Source organism: Gallinula chloropus (assembly GCF_964237585.1).
Source record: "Gallinula chloropus genome assembly, chromosome: 1".
Lineage (NCBI taxonomy): Eukaryota > Metazoa > Chordata > Aves > Gruiformes > Rallidae > Gallinula > Gallinula chloropus.
In genome coordinates this window covers 70,537,884-70,553,898 of record NC_140085.1, presented here as the reverse complement: position 1 = coordinate 70,553,898, position 16,015 = coordinate 70,537,884, and the positions used below count along the sequence as shown (strand labels likewise).

General features: G+C 44.1%; 1 protein-coding gene across 1 annotated transcript in view; it reads left to right on the top strand.

Moving 5' to 3' along the window:
- ETV6 (ETS variant transcription factor 6) overlaps positions 1-16,015 on the top strand; it is a 140,220-nt gene that overhangs the window by 104,312 nt on the left and 19,893 nt on the right. The window contains exons 3-5 of the mRNA XM_084275304.1: positions 2,385-2,549; positions 5,980-6,114; positions 10,887-11,429. Coding sequence (XP_084131430.1) covers positions 2,385-2,549; positions 5,980-6,114; positions 10,887-11,429 — 843 coding nt within the window. The remainder of the gene's footprint in view (positions 1-2,384; positions 2,550-5,979; positions 6,115-10,886; positions 11,430-16,015) is intronic.

Below are 16,015 nucleotides of genomic sequence, written 5' to 3'. Positions count from 1 at the left end.
AAGACCCTTTCCGAAGTTGTGGTCTGGTTGCATCAAGTCTGACTCCTTTTTAGCTACAGTGAGTCCATGCTGCCCAGCAGAGGCCTGGGCTCTGGAATGCGTTTTCTGCAGGAATAACACTACATTCATCGAAAGGTGAACTTCACTGGCGTTTTAAGATGGTGGTTTGCATGTCTCTGAGCAGATCCACACCTCACCCCAGTCCCTTCAAAAAGAAAGGTCCTACAGAAAACTCTGACCCCAGTAATCAGACCCTAATTCAACAGAGGGAAGAGAATTTCAGTCCTTCATAAATAAATAAAAGAAATGCTGCTGCTTGTTTCAGTGTCGCACATAATGCAGTGCTACAGGGGCAACTGAAAGGGGATGGAAAGTCTTGCTGCTGCCATGCAGACGTCCCTTCCTTAGGTCAGCTCCGACCCTTTCTCAGGCTCGATCTCGATTCCTTTTCCGACCGAGATTCAGTTCTGTATGCAGCTGTGTCTCTGGGACTTTCCAAAGCCGCTGTCTGGGAATCTGGCACAGCAGCAGAACGCAATTCGCTGCACGTGACCTCTTGCTAAAACAGAAAAAAAAAAAAAAGGGTTGCCTATCTGTTAAAGGAGTAAAAACCAAACCAAAACAGAGTGGTTCAAGTCTCCCAGGTTCCTTCTAGCGCGCGGCAGGAGGAGGGTAATCAGATCTCAGAGAATGGTGTGCCAGGAAGGAAATTTCTTCCCATGTGCAACATACAATCAGCCAGGTGCAATATGAGGAAGGGAGGTTCGTCTTCCTCTGAAGCATAAGGTATTAGCTCCTGCCAGAGGCTGTGTACCAGAGATCTGATCAGATATGGCAAATTTTATGTTCCTATGCACAGTGTGAAGCTTTCATTTCTGCGCAACACATTGTAGCAAGTCAAACAATGAGTCACCTCACAAGAGGGAAAAGGAAAGAAAGCTTTTATCTCCCACTGGATTGGAGATAATCTCTCTACTTGGGGTGTAAACAGCTCTTCATGGTGCTGACTTCTCTCTAGTGGAAGAAAGCTGGTTTAAATTTGTCTGTAAAACAAGATACTGAATTGTCACACCTCCCCGGGCCCCTGTACCTGGGCCCAGTAAAGGTGGCAGGCAAAAAAAAACATCTTTGACTTTCATGGAAACCTGGTTGGGCCCCTGTGAGTAAACACAGTAGTCTAGGCTGTATGTGTTGTATGAGCTGGCTGGGAGAAAGGGAGTGCCAGATTCTCCTCAGAGCCCTGGAAAATCTGTACCCAAGCTGACCATACCTGTTGTACTGTGAAATGGCGTACTGGCCTTACACGGACAGAGCTTCATTGGCAATATTTTATCACAGTGCTGGGTACACAAGCTAAAGCAGTGCTAAAGGTGCCACAGCCCCAGCACTTAACTTTCCTCTCTGGTGCAGGAATAGCAGCTGCAGGAGGGGTGGGATAGACCTTTCTCTGAACCACTTCCAGGCACGCCATTACACAGGCTGTGTGAAACAAACCCCGCCCACCTAGGGGAAGTATGGCCGCAGCTCTCTTCCATCTGACGACCTTGCATTGTGCTCGATCGATGACTTTACAAGGATGTGAAGAGAGAAAGTACACCTCTGTTCTGTGGATGGACACACAGTGAGGGATGAATGGGACCAAGGACTTTGCAGCTAGGCTGATGAGGGGTCTGGAGAACAGGTCTTATGAGGAGAGGCTGGGGCTGTTCAGCCTAGAGAAGAGGAGGCTGAGGGGAGACCTGATTGCTCTCTACAGCTACCTGAAAGAAGATTGTAGTGAGGCCTCTTGTCCCTAGTGACTAGCCAAAGAACAAGATGAAATGGTCTCAAGTTGCACCAAGGAGGGGTTCAGATCGGTTATTAGGAAAAAGTTTCTTCACTGAAAGAGTAGTGAAGCATTGGATCAGGCTGCCCAGGGAGGTGGAGGATTCACTGTCCCTGGAAGTGTTTAATAAACGGGTAGATCAGACGCTTTGGGAGATGGTTTAGTGGTTATGGTGGTGATGGTTTAGTGGTTATGGTGGTGTAGGGCTAACAGTTGGACTTGCTGATGCTGAAGTCTTTCCCGGTCTCGATGATTCTGTGGTTCTTACTGCTCTGCACCTCAGAAGGAGTAGCTGGAGGAAAATCCCATTTCATAGTGGAAACTGGTAATCAAATTATGTCCTAGAAGCTTTTTTCAGGATGCTGAGGCAGTTTTTGTTTCTTAACCTGTCACAGATAAACCAAGATGCCTAAACTAATGAAGTATTTCACTGTCCGGTGGTATCAATGTGATATTCCTTTCCTACACCTTCCTCCAAGACTTTGCACAGTATATATTGCCTGTATTGCCATGCCTTGTCTCAGTTTGCTAACACAGTCATGGTCTCTTCCTGACACAGGTTTGCAGCCCGTATACTGGAGCAGGGATGATGTGGCACAGTGGCTCAGGTGGGCGGAGAAGGAGTTTTCCTTGAGGCCGATTGAGAGCAACACTTTTGAGATGAATGGCAAGGCCCTGCTGCTCCTGACCAAAGAGGACTTTCGATACAGGTCTCCTCATTCAGGTGAGGATTATTTACAGAATCTGTGATTGAAAAGAGAGAGGAAGCTGAAGCGAAATCTGGAGAGGGTCGGAGGAGGAAACAGATTTTTTGGGGTGGACTGGGTAATGGGAGGAGAGGGAGGACAGAGACACACATATAAGGCAAGGACAAAAAGGACAAGGAGGGAATAAAATCCTGATACACCTGAGTTGTAGGCAAATTTGAATGCAAATCCAAATCCAAACTTGCAACCTGCTTCTAGTTAAAACTCCCTGCAGAAGTCCCTGAAAGCAAACTTCTCTGGCAGCGCTTTGTTACTTGCGGCTCTTCCCTGTAAAGGCTTATCTTTTCACAGACCCAACTCCAGCAGCAACTTAATCTAGTGCTCCAGCCTCTTAAGAAGCCCATATTAGCATTCTACCTCACAGTTGGCTTGGCTGATGTGCCGCTAAAAGTGACTGTAAAACTCCTCCCTGGGGAACCTTTCCTCAATTTTACAGCCCCTGTGGGTTTTGCTTTACCTCACCGTATTCTCTCACGTGCTGGAGTCCAGCCCAAGGCACCACACAGACAGGTGTGTGAATCAGTCTGCCTATTGCTCAAATTATGTCTTCATTTATTCACAAAGAAGATTTAGAAATGTGCACATCGCCTGCCTGTATTTATATCCCCTGCGGTCTGTCTGCTCCAGTTTTACAGTTGGAGTAAGCCTCTGCCCTCCTTTGTCAGGGATGTTTAACTAAATATGAGTTATTTGTTCTAAATAAGAGTTGTGAGCTTTTCTTTTATGACCATACAAGGTACTCCTGTTAAATATAAAGTCTCGTAATTCCATCACCAGGGGCGATCAAAGAGTTTGGACCAACCAGGGACAGAACTGATGTTAGGAGGCTTCCAGCGCCAGGCTCACTAGGTGCAGAAGCTGGTGCTGCTTGGATCCAGCTGGTAAACAAGCCGTGGCACCAATTCTGCATCAAGCTGATGACTGCCTTGAACACACCCCCACAGCCGTCCTTCTGCAGAATCTGCCTCACAAACTGTGCCTTATGCTTAGTGTGTATGAAGTTTTTGAAGCATGTGCTTCGAATCCAGGACGAATTTTGTGTGGAAGGAGATGCCAGACATTAATGTCTATTGCCAGTGTAATGCATTAGTGTGAAAACTGGTGCCTAGAAATGGCTTTTTTTTTCCTTTTTTTTTTTTTTTTAAATTCTGGTACATCACTTAGAATAATTTCATTAAAAAATTAGCCTTGCTTAAGGCAAAAGGAGTAGTGAAAGGGATGCGAGCAAGGACTGTAAGGGACACCTTTGTGTATCTTGCCTGCAACTCCCCTTATCATCCCAAGGCCTTGCTGCCTGCAAGTTATGCCCCTGTTCTTTCCCTTGTGTGCTGTGAGGGCACTTGAAATGAGTAGGCTTAAAATGTTTGCAGGCTGGAGATACAGAGCGTTCCCAGAGAAAAGCATCTGGCTTGCAAATCCTCACTTTATGCAGCAGATTTAGCTTTTATTTACCTAAATTTGGAATTAAATAACCAAACTCATGGCCTCCTCCCTTGCCTTTTTCCCTGGCCTCCTCCTCTCCAGGTAGTCACCTCTGATAATAAATCTTCTAGAGGATATTTGAGTCAGTCCCTAAAAAATTTAGATGACTGTAGGTAAAGGGACATTACCTCAACATTTCCCAGAAATTAACTACATATGACATTTAGCAACTGTGAAATAATGTTTGGTACTGAGACTTTATTTTCCCCCAGGAGTGTAGCTAGATGAAAACTGTCTCTTCCGCTGATGGCTAAACCAGGAGAGCCACATCCACTCCCCCCAGCGGTCCTACCAATAAAGTGGGCTCAGGGCCCCACGGCTATTCTCCTGTTTAGGGCTGGCCAGGGAAGGGAGGCAGCAGAGGGAGAGAGAGAAAAATGCTTTTCACCTTCTTAACGAGCATTACTGCATCTGGGTGATGCAGAGGCAGAACTGCTTTGTTAGGTTAAAACATATATATATATATATACACACACATATATATATATATATACATATATGTGTGTGTATATATATATATATATATATGTATATATAAAAAGACAGCCAGCTCTTTATGGATTTTTTCACTAGCAAGTCAGGCCAAATCAGAAGAGGTACAAGTTTGCTGCCTTATTCCTTGGATTGTTAACGCAGTAGTTATGATTATGCTGCTGTTGCATTCAAAGATGCAAATTATGTGGTGGAATCACTTTTTAGCCTTTCATATACTAAACATGGAAAAGGTAACTGGGTTCTAGAGGCTTTGTTTTTAATTAGATTTTCAGGTATTGCAATCACCTTTTAAAAATGCCCTAAAGTCACTGCTGAGACACTAAAAGCAGCCAAGATGCTAAAAACAAAGGAGACTGAACTATGGAGAGCAGGATGGCTTTAACTGTTTCACCCACAGAAGCTAAAGTTGCCCACAGATAGAGCGTTGGCAGTTTATAGAGACAGAGGACAAGTGGCACACAGCTTACAATCTCACAGAAACGACGAGTAAAATGAAAACCCCACGCTAGAGAAATCTCTCCCAGAAAATCAAGGGTTTCCTAAGTGAAACTTCACTAAGGGCCTTTTGAGAAAATACTATTGTTGCAACCTGTTCCTCTGCAACAGGAGCAGTGATAAAAAACAAAGACAGCAAGCAGAATTAAAATCCAAGAGTCTTCCAACGCTGTGTTGTACATTTTCACTTCGAAATGTGCCACCAGTTGCATCAGACAAGCAGTGTAAGCACCCAGGTGTTTAATGTCTGTGAAGCGAGGGTGTTCAGGATAGTTAAATCTCTCCATTCTTTTCAAGTCTGTGAGTCCATCCCAAAGTCACTTCTCCAAGTGAAAGATTTTCCTCCTGTGGTTTTCCTAGCAGCATGCTGCCTCTGGCCTTGAGACACTGGTGTTGCATAGAGAGGCGTTATGTCACCTTCTGTTTCCTTCCCCCCATAAAGCCTAAATTGTTCAGTCGTTAAAGAAGAGCACCATCTTCGCTCCCGCCCACTCCCCACATAAATCATGGGGTTAAGAGTTCTGTCTCCTGGGGTGTGTGTCTGAAAAACTGAGGCTGTGATGAGAGAAGGTGGGACACTGGATGAAATACTGCTTGTAAATGTTTGGAGCTCTTCAATGGGCAGTTCTATAGCCTGAAAAAACCTCTCTACTGGGACCATAGAAGCCATGTCTTGTCATTCTTCCATTTTTCCACAGATACACACAGAAGTGGGATGTGCAGTTCTTCTTGTTCTTTGTTTTTCCTTTCAGGGAAGAACCTGACAAAACAGTGCAATGGAGAGTTTTACTGCAAGCATTTTTGGGTCTGAGGAAAGTACCCAGGAGCCATGAATTCATGCATCAGGTGGCTAAATGAGTCTTCTCAGCAGTGTGTAGGTTTTCATTTCCTTTTTTCCTGCTGTTTGCCTTTCAGGTGATGTTTTGTATGAACTCCTTCAGCATATCCTGAAGCAGAGGAAAGCTCGTATGCTCTTCACACCTTTCTTCCACCCTGGGAACTCTATCCATTCTCAGCCAGAGGTCATATTACACCAGAATCATGATGAAGGTAAGTCTGTCTCATTCTTATGGGAGCTGCCATCATAGAGGCAAGTGGGGTAAGGCTGTGAGGAATGATGTCATTTTCTTGCTCCAAAGTTACTGAAGTAAATCTGCTCTTCTCTCTTTGTCTCCATAGCTTTAGAATAAGCCAGCCTAGGGAGGCAACTCTCTGTCCTCCATTTACATTCTATTATTTTGTCCTGTTTCCAAAGCCTGCTTAAAAGCTGTGCCAGATGCAGATTAAAACAATATACCAGAAAGTTTTATTGACCCCATTGATTCATTTTGCCTCACTCCCAGTTAGGTACACACAGACACTTCATGGATGTTTAGTGTCCTGGAGATACAACTAGATGCAGTTGTTTGCAAAGCAAGGGAGAAAGTAGACTCAGAGAGGAACATGTAGCTCAAAGTCACTTCAGCTGAAAATCTGTCATCACATCATGCCAGAGTTCCTAGCACTGAGCAGGTCTTGCTGCTTAGCTTTTGAGCAGATTGAAAGGTTGTTCTTTTTTTGCAGGTTTTCTCTCTGTTTTACTATGAGAATTACTTGTGTAGGTTACTAGTTAGCCTTCATGTACCACACTTGTCAGGTGGTGAAGAAAGAATAGGTATGTTTGGGGAATTGCTGATTTAGGCTGCTTCTATTCATTATGAATACAGATCAAAGTGATAAGTTTGCTTCCTTCAATGGAACGTTAAGGTTTTGTTTTCCGTAAAAAGATACGCTCTAAAGTACATATTGACTTACTCCAGTAACAGAGAAATGGAAAGCCTAAGCCTTTTAGAAGGTCCTTTCCATGAAAGAATCAAGCAGAATTCACTTTTTCAATTAAATATATATAGGAAAAAGCAGTGTTGTTCCTTTTTTTTTTAGGAAAAAGCAGTGTTGTTCCTTTTTTTTTTTTAAGTAGCCAGGAGAAGAGAACGGGGAGTTAGGAATCGCCCTAGTCTTTGCTAACTGGAGAAGAGACACACAAATTATTTCAGGCTTCAACGTGGGTATGCAAGAGAAGATTCAGAGGTACTCCCAGGCCTGTACAAGTTGCCCGTGGCCAAGAGCAAGCCAGAATCAAGTGGCACCAGCAAAACTCTGAGACTAAGCCAAGAGCAGGGCAGCAGCAGGTGGGATAAGGACACTCCAAAGTGTTTCCACACAGCTGTGTAAATATTTCAGATTAGAAGAGGGTGCTGCGGGTCAGGCTGAGGTTGAACTGGCAGAATTGTGCAAGAGACAGTTACCCAGTGTTTTAAGATAGGCTCTTTCCAGAAATCACTATAAAAATCTCCGTTTTTTTTCCTGAAGTTTGGCATTCATCCACAAGTGTTCCCTTTCTAAATTTCTACTAGAAATACCAGCTGCCCTCTCAGGCACCCCTGCATTAAAGATACGGGGCAACTTTCACTCTAGAGAGCATTTCACAGGGATGTTAAGCTGGCCTTTCATGTGCGTCACTTAAAATCCAAGTCCTTTGCAATCCAGCTCAAGCTCTGTCAGAGCACAGGGTGATTAAAAACCATCTCTGATTTCTTCCTCACAATAATCTGGGTGCTGCTATTATCCCTGTATTTGCTTAGAGATTTCTGTGCTATTACTTAAAACTTTTCTTTATAACAACAAAAATTAGTTCTTGCTTTGCTGGGAGAGGGACTTCAAAGCAAGTAAAAGAAACTACAGCTTGCCTGCCACAAAACTGAGCAACCAGAAACTCTTTATGCCAGGAATTTATAGGCAGGTGAATTTATTTATGTATTTTGACGTTCCTTCTGTCTTTCTCTGTTCCACAGAGTCACTAGGGAGAAACTAATTTCCCTCGGCAGAATGCAGCTTAGTTGAAAAAGAGAATGATTGTGAGCAGCAGAATTTAAACCCTACCTAACAACTCACAAACTGTAACAGAGGGGTCAAGTGATCTTTTGGCACAATTTTGCAGTGGCTAAACTTCAGAGGGGATGGATCTTTTTTATAGAATTCTTTTTATTTCAGTGATCATTTTCCTTTTTCTTTTACTGGATCTTCTGCCCAGTTCCTGATAGATTATATACTTGTGATCCTGCTTCTGATGCCTTCAATTTAAGTTAGTTGATCCAGAATGGAACCAACATTTACATCTAGTGGCTTTTTAGTAGCTTAAGCAAAGTGGGTTTGAGTGTTTAAAATCAGTTGACAGCAGTTCAGGATTTCCCCAGGATGCATTGGCATTGGCTTGGAATCTGCCTCTGTGTCCCTGTAGAGGGATGAGCAATGGCAAGTGAATTACCTACCTCTCCAGTGGTCCTTCTGACTCAGCACTGAGTCACTTGATGGGATGCCATACAGGAAGCTTACGCTGTCCTTCCCTGCACTTCCTTTATGGGTAAGCAAAGTGTGACAGTCTTTGGGATTGACACATCAGCAATTGCTCGCTCCCTGAGTGAGTGCAGCCCCACCCATCCCTGTATGGATCAGATAGGTCAGCAGTTTTCCTGGGACCTGAACTCCCTTTCAACAGCTTTTCCTTCAAGCAAAGAACGTTGGTTGCTGAGAATGAAGAGCCAGACTGATGAGTGAATCTATTCCTGCAGGAAATAATATACCATATGTGCTCAACTTATGGTCATCAGATGTTCCAGGGAATGAATGTGATGAGGATTTTACTCTGTTCAGGATCATTTGTGGCAGTGGAACTGCTTGGAGCTGAGTTGGAATTGTTTTATGGTAAACAGCAACTCTGGCCATTAGGGGATTCTTTAGTTATGTACTTAAAGAGAAAGATCTTGGAGGAAAATGAACACCAGTGTTATATCCATTTGTGTTTTTACCTCTTGCTGCTTTTTAAAGAGTTCTTTGGTCCCTCCCTTCTCTCCACCCTGTCCTCGTTCAGGATTGCCGTGGTTTGGAAGCAGACAGATAGTTCTGCTTCTGTTTGGAGCTTGTCAGAGCCAATTAATGTTTGCAGAGAGTTTTGTGGAAAGCACAGCAAGGCATTCCTGTCTGCTTTAAAGTTAGCTGCTCCCCACAGCCACTTTAAATAAATAGGACAAACAATACAATAATCTGGTCTATATTTACAGGCCAAGAATGAGCACAGTGCATTTGAATATACAGTGATGGGGGTGAATGGTCTGTAGAAGATAGGACACTGAGTAAAACTGGGAGGTTGGTTTTCTTGCTGTTGTGGCAAAGAAATGAAACTTTGAGAAAAGGCAACCACAGAGGTAGGTACAGTTGTAAATTAATTCTTCTTTGGTCTTCACATCATCAGGGCTATCCCATATTAGCTGGCCACAGTTTTTAAAGCTGTTTGGGTTTAAACAAGAATAATACATAGCTCTGTAGTTTCATGCCCTCCAGCTGTTTCATTGTGAGTACCTTAAATAGCTGTATGAGTGCATTTTTCTTGTCTGCAACCACACATGTGTGAAATACGTGTTCTGAAGCCATGTAGTTTCTGCCTAGAATTTCAGGGCATTTTCTGTAGACTTAAGTATCCTTGTATAGGTTGAATAGGCAAAAGGGTGGCTGGTGCTACGTCACTGCCCAGCACTTCATTGTCTCAGGAATAGAGCATTTCCTATTCAGGCTTTTCCATGGGTAAGTGTCAATCCCTCTCCAGATGCCTGCCTGGGTTCCAGGGCAGTGGGAACTCCAGGGTCTTCACCTCACGGGGCCTTCGATGAGTATCGCTGCTTTGACAAGAGAGCAGGAGAATCGTTAGAGAGGATCAGAGCAAATGGAGGGAACAAACAGGCAGCCACAAATAGGCAGCTACTTGTTTCAGTTGTTGACATGTACCCAGCAGTTTCCTTCTCTTATCATCCAAGGCTCTCAACAAACGGCACTGAAATTCGATCTTTGTTTTTCAGATAAAAACCTGTTAGTCACTGCACTCCAGTGGTATTTTCCTCTTTGTCAGTAATTTCCCAAGTCAAAATTGATGGCCTTAGCTAAGCTGAAAATTTGCACTGTTTATGTCAAGCATTTGATTTTGTGAGAGGATTCTTAGTGTGCAAAGACATTGACCTAGAGCTGTGATTTGTCTCCCCCCTACTGTTAATGATCACAGCTGGGGAAGTACGCTTAGGCAAAAGTGATGCTAGAAGTCCTCCTGCTGAAGAAATGTGTTTATATGGGACAACTCATCAGTAGACAGCACAGACTGAATAAAACAAGGTGAAAACACCCCTATGAAGATTTTATATGCTCTTAAAATCAAAGCAAGTGAGCAAGTGTTTCACAGAGAGCTTCCTACCAGTGAGCTTTTTTAGATAACCCAGTCCATATTTCAGACTAAGATATTAACTACCTTGACCCCAGCCTCTACCATCAAAAACTTTCTACACAGTATTTTCTTGAAGACATTTTCCCATTTTATCTCTGCCCTCTACTTTACAGTGTTCATCCTGGTACAGTAACAGGAACCACAAGCAGAGGCTTGAATGGCAGGAGATAAGTTTCAAAGCTTTTGCACAGAAACACAGTTAGTGCAGCTGAATCAGACCTTACTTTCTTCACATGTGTTCCCGTCAGCTTCTCAAAATGGGAACTCTCTTAACATGTTCCTCAGGAACTACCATTCCATGGTAGTGGAGGGAGGTTGTATTTGCAGTACTGATTTCTGTCTTTGCAGTAATAGCTATCTGCATTTGTATGGTATTTTTTCTGGGCATCTGTAGGTCACACAGATAAAAACATTTCCAAGCTGACAGCAGTACCCAGCTCAGAAGTTTGACAGTTCTATCCAATACCTTGATCAGAATATAGACAATCAGTATTTTTTTGTTTTTTTTTCTCCACAGATAGCTTTGCCCAGAGACCTTCAAGACCATCCACAGAAACAGTCCACCATAACCCCCCAACCATTGAACTGTTGCACCGTTCTAGATCACCCATCACCAACAACCACCGTCCATCACCAGATCCCGATCAGCGGCCACTGAAGTCCCCTATGGACAACACTATCCGTCACCTCTCCCCAGCTGACAGGGTGCCAGGTACAAGGCATCAGCAGGAGAACAACCACCAGGAGCCCTATCCTCTCTCAGTGTCCCCGATAGAAAACAACCACTGCCCGCCTCCTTCCGAGGTGCTCCAGAAGCCCTCCAGCCCTCGCCAGGAGAACACCAGGGTCATCCAGCTGATGCCCAGCCCTATCATGCATCCTTTGATACTGAACCCCAGGCACTCCGATTTCAAACCACCAAGGTTGTCTGACGATGGGCTGCACAGGGAGGTAAAGCCAATCAACCTGTCCCACCGAGAAGAATTAGCTTATATGAACCACATCATGGTGTCTGTATCCCCTCCTGAGGACCATGCAATGCCAATTGGAAGAATAGCAGGTAAGTGGCATTCTCTAGGTCACACTGAAGTTGATGCTTCTCATTCATAACTAACCATGCTGTGTATTAAGAGCTTCTTTGCTTCTCCTGCTGTTCTGTGACCTCAAGGGTTTACTGGCATCCTGCAGGTTAGGCCACATCTGTGGTTTAGACACTTCAGTATGATTAAACTAGTTTCATGACAGGTAAGCAAAGGTGCAGAGTGACTTGCTTGTGACCTCAGAATGCGTAATTGGTATTGAAACATTTGTGTCCTGACACTTACTGCCTCTCTACCCACTAGCAATCCATCTGTTTCTCCAAAGCCTTATCCTGTGACGAGGTAATTTTCTAGGAGTTGCATTGGCATTAGTGTCCAGTCCTATGGAAAGGAAAAAATCCTCTGCCAGTGGCCTTGAAGGTGGTGCAGTGTCAAGCCCACTATTAAGGAGATGGTGGCACTAATGAAATATCACCTCAGAGTCCTAATTTGTACCCTTCCTGTGCTTCTTGCACTAGGATTGTCCCTTCTTACAGAAACAAGGTTGCCTTTGTCCCACGCAAACCACAGGCATTGTCTCACTTTTGTTATCGTAAATAACTGACATCACAGGAGCTGAATCAGGAAGCTGAGGTTACAGAAAATGGTTTTTGTACTTGAAAGGGAACTGTAAATAGATAGGGAAAGGGGGAAGGGGAATCCAACCACTTCAGAAATAGGCTGAATGCCCCGGTAATCAATTATTTTTGATAGATGTAAATACACACCACACCCAGAAACATTCCATGCATCTATGTCAGCAGCGAGCTAACATGATACTCTGTGCCTGTGGGGACACGTGTCCCCAGGGATACATTTTAAAACACCTTGGGATTTTTTTTGTCCTCATACAGCCTCAGCTTCAATGAGGAAGATTTTCTATTTTCTTAAGACCTACCACTTTAAATTCAAAAGGTGCATATCTCACCATCTGGTCAAACATCAACCACAAGGGCCATGATCCTTTCACATAATAGAAAGCTGGTTGCAGAAATGAATCTTTTGACATTGTTGCCTGGCTGATATTTCTCTCTCTCCTCCTGATGTTTATTACCCAGACTATTCTCAGGTACTAAATGTTACAGCAGAGGAGATACCGTGCCATCAAGTACTAGTGGAAGGCTGGGGTGGCAGGCATGTGTTAATTTTTATTTGTTTAGAGGGAAGCATTCTCTAAGAATGCAGTATAGACTGAAAAGAATATGAGAAAAAAACACTGGGGACTGGGGAGTAGTGTAATTTTTGAATTTAAACCTGGCAGTTGTCTCACATAATAGGGAATGTTTGGTTTCTGCACTGGGTCCAGTGGCACCAGCCCTGTAACTAGTTACTCCCATATCCTTTCCATCCCTACGCTGTCTGCAGGGTGACAGAGCCTGAGCCCATGAATTTTGGAGCCTAGCACAGTTGCTCAGCAAGTATGTGTAGCGGTGTAAAGTGTTTTACACAGGGTATGTTGACAAGCTGTGGGGCTTTCACTTGCAGCCCCGTGACATTGCTTAGACTCACCAGGATGGATTGCATGTCATAAAGAGCTGGTGAAGCATTTCATGCCAGAAAGACCCATGGTGTACTCAGGCTTTCAGTGTGGATGAGGGCAGTGCTTTATGGCTGAGGGTCAGGGAATAGGTAGCTGGCAATGGCTAGCATCTTAGACTTCTACTGATAAATTTGCCAGTGTGCTTCCATCAGTACACCATGTCCTTTAATTGTAAATGCCAGCAAGCCTCACTGGCTCCACAGGCAGAAGCCAGTGCTATTCTGGTTGGGTTCATGGCTCCTGAACTGTAACTGGAACCTATAAAGGGCTCACAGACAATGTAACAGTGATAAACCCCAGATTACTACCAAAAATGTAAACAGCCCATGTTTCAGACCTGAAGTTGACTTCATCAGTGCTACTGAATTCAACAGCAGCATACTTAGGTGCCCTAGAAAGTACACACCTTTCTACCTGCTTCTTCCCATCTCACAGCCTTCAATGTAGAGCTCTCACCAGGATGTGATTTCATTTTATGAGCATTTCTTTTTTATGTCAGCATCAATCTGTTTTCCATCTGAGTGTCCTTATCTACACTGACACTGCTGTAGTTAACATGGAGGCTTTTGACCAACCATGGCTCACCACTTCAGTTGGAGAAAGACCATGAAAATTATAACACTTGGCTCTTAAAACCTCAAATATGCATCAATACAGATGTTGCTTTTTTAAAATCACTGCATTATTTCCATTTTATGGATGAGGAAGACTGATGGCTAATGAAAAGATTTACCAATAGTCCAGTGCCAAAGCTAAGTACTTACCTGTTTACACTGGTGAGAAGAGAGCTTTGACTATCTACTGGCTTAACCATTTGCATGCAGGTGATTTTCTGGGAAGAGCAGCTACCAGGGAAGTCCCGTGGGCTGCTGACTAAAACATTGGGCAGACCTCCAAAACATGTTCTCTTCCCAGCTCAGGTATTTTAAATTGTTAAAGGAATTCTTCCTGGACTTAGGAAACCTCACACCCTCATAAACCTGTTTGCTTGTAGATGGAGTCTTTTTTTAAATGCAACATGCAATTACTTGGTGCTGAGAAAGAAAACAACGTGTTCTCTGGGTACCATCCACAAATCCTCTGGTTTTGGGAGGTTGATCAATAGAGCTCTGGACTTCCTGTCAGACAAAATAATGACCTCTGCTCAACAGCTGACTAATCATTCCTACCTTTTTATGTAATACTGTTTCTCAAAATATTAATTGTACTAGTAAAGCACTTTCCCTTTTACAGAAAAGAATTTCAAGTTGAAGGTCTTACTCTCTTTTCCTCTAAGGGCGTTTTACACTTTTCTAGCAAACCAAGAGGCAAATGCATCTTTATGTTACTCATTAAGGTCCCATATATAATTCATCAATGGCTAGAGTTGATTTTAAAAATGATGGTTAGAGATCTTCTCAGCACAATACACATGACTCTATCCCATAACTTTGCCAGAACTGGAGGTGGTTGTGTTGGGATGATCCAGAGGCAGGCTGACATCCCCTGTAAACGCACTGGGCTGGGGCTCAGCTAACCAGCTCAGCACTTAGCGTGGTTAATGGACGATGTTGCCAATGAAACTGCCAAGTCAAAGCAGCAGCGGTGTCAGCTCCTAACATGGACTCCAGCAGGCAGGCAGGCAGGCAGTCTATCTGGCCTACTTTTAGCTCTGAACTTTTTAAATAGTCCATCTTCATTTCCCCCCTCCCCCCCCAAAAGTACTCCCCAAGGATTTCACTCTGTGGAGAAAAAATGTATACTTTTCTCTTTTTCTAATCTTTTGATGCCATTGCAGTTCCATCAAGTGCCTAAAATTAGCTCTTCTGCAGGAGAGACATTCCACTCCCCATACACCTCTGACTGGGAGGGTTTCATTATAGAACACCTTGGGACTTTGACATCTCATGAAAGGTCCTTCCTCGAGGTGCACAGCAAGGCAGGGGTTACTGCGTGGCAGGCGTCCGTAGCGTGTCATGCCTGGGGCACGCACCGCGGCCCTGGAGGAACCACAGCCACCAGAAACCCTCCTTTGCAGCCACGCTGAAGCTCTGTCCCCATGGCTTTCTCTGGGAGCTCTGCTGTTTGCTTCAACCAGGGCAAGTTTTCACCACAAACCTTTATTTAGGTGTCAAAAATGTCCCTTTTTTTGGGATATCCATGTCGACCTCAGCTTGTTAGCATGCAGGAAAATAGGAACTGACATACTAGATCTCACCAGAACAGTCAGTTGCTGTAGGAAAAAACAGGAATCCCTGCAAGGGGTGGTTACAGGATTATCCAACTACAGCAGGGTTGGTTTTGTCCTACCTTCTAGCACATAGAGGTTGGCTGAGAAATGTCCAGATTAATGCCATGCTGGCATTTCCCTCACTTTCGATACAGTTGCTTCAAACTCATTAATATAGTTCTGGATGTTTCTTGTGAAAGGAAGGAGAGTGCTGAGAAGGTTCCTGAGATTTCCACCTCCCAGTGTCTTTTTCTGTACTAGCAGTGTGAGACTGGAAGGTTTGTTTGCTAACCCACAGCAATCACTGGCCCTGAAACTTTGGGGTACGGATTTGTACTAGCCCTTTACTCAAGCACTGCTCAGTACAGAGAGTAATGAAACACCTCCAGGGGTGTGAAGGGCAACGTGCCAGAGAGCAGTGGTAAGTGCAGCTGGGTTTCCCTCAAGGGCTCCCCTGTCCTGTTACAGTTGGGACCCAGTGAAACCCATTAGGCTCCAGTTTCACTCTGTGCACCTCTGAGGCAGACCTATCCCTTTTGGAAAGCAGCTTAGGAGGTTGAGCATTGTTTTTTCTCCACAGAGCCTCATCTCGCTGCTTTCGGTTCTGCATGTGGTGGGGGCCAAAATCTACAGGCAGGCGAGTCTTGTGCCTGTTGTTGTCTATGAGCATGGTGCTCTTATCAGCTGGGTTACCTTAGCAACTGGGTGGTATTTGACTTTATGATTTCCCAGATCTGTTTCTTCCTCTTCAGGAGTCTGAGGAAAAGCCAGGTAATGTTAAACCACTCAGAGGCACATTGTCCACCACTGGATTGGTT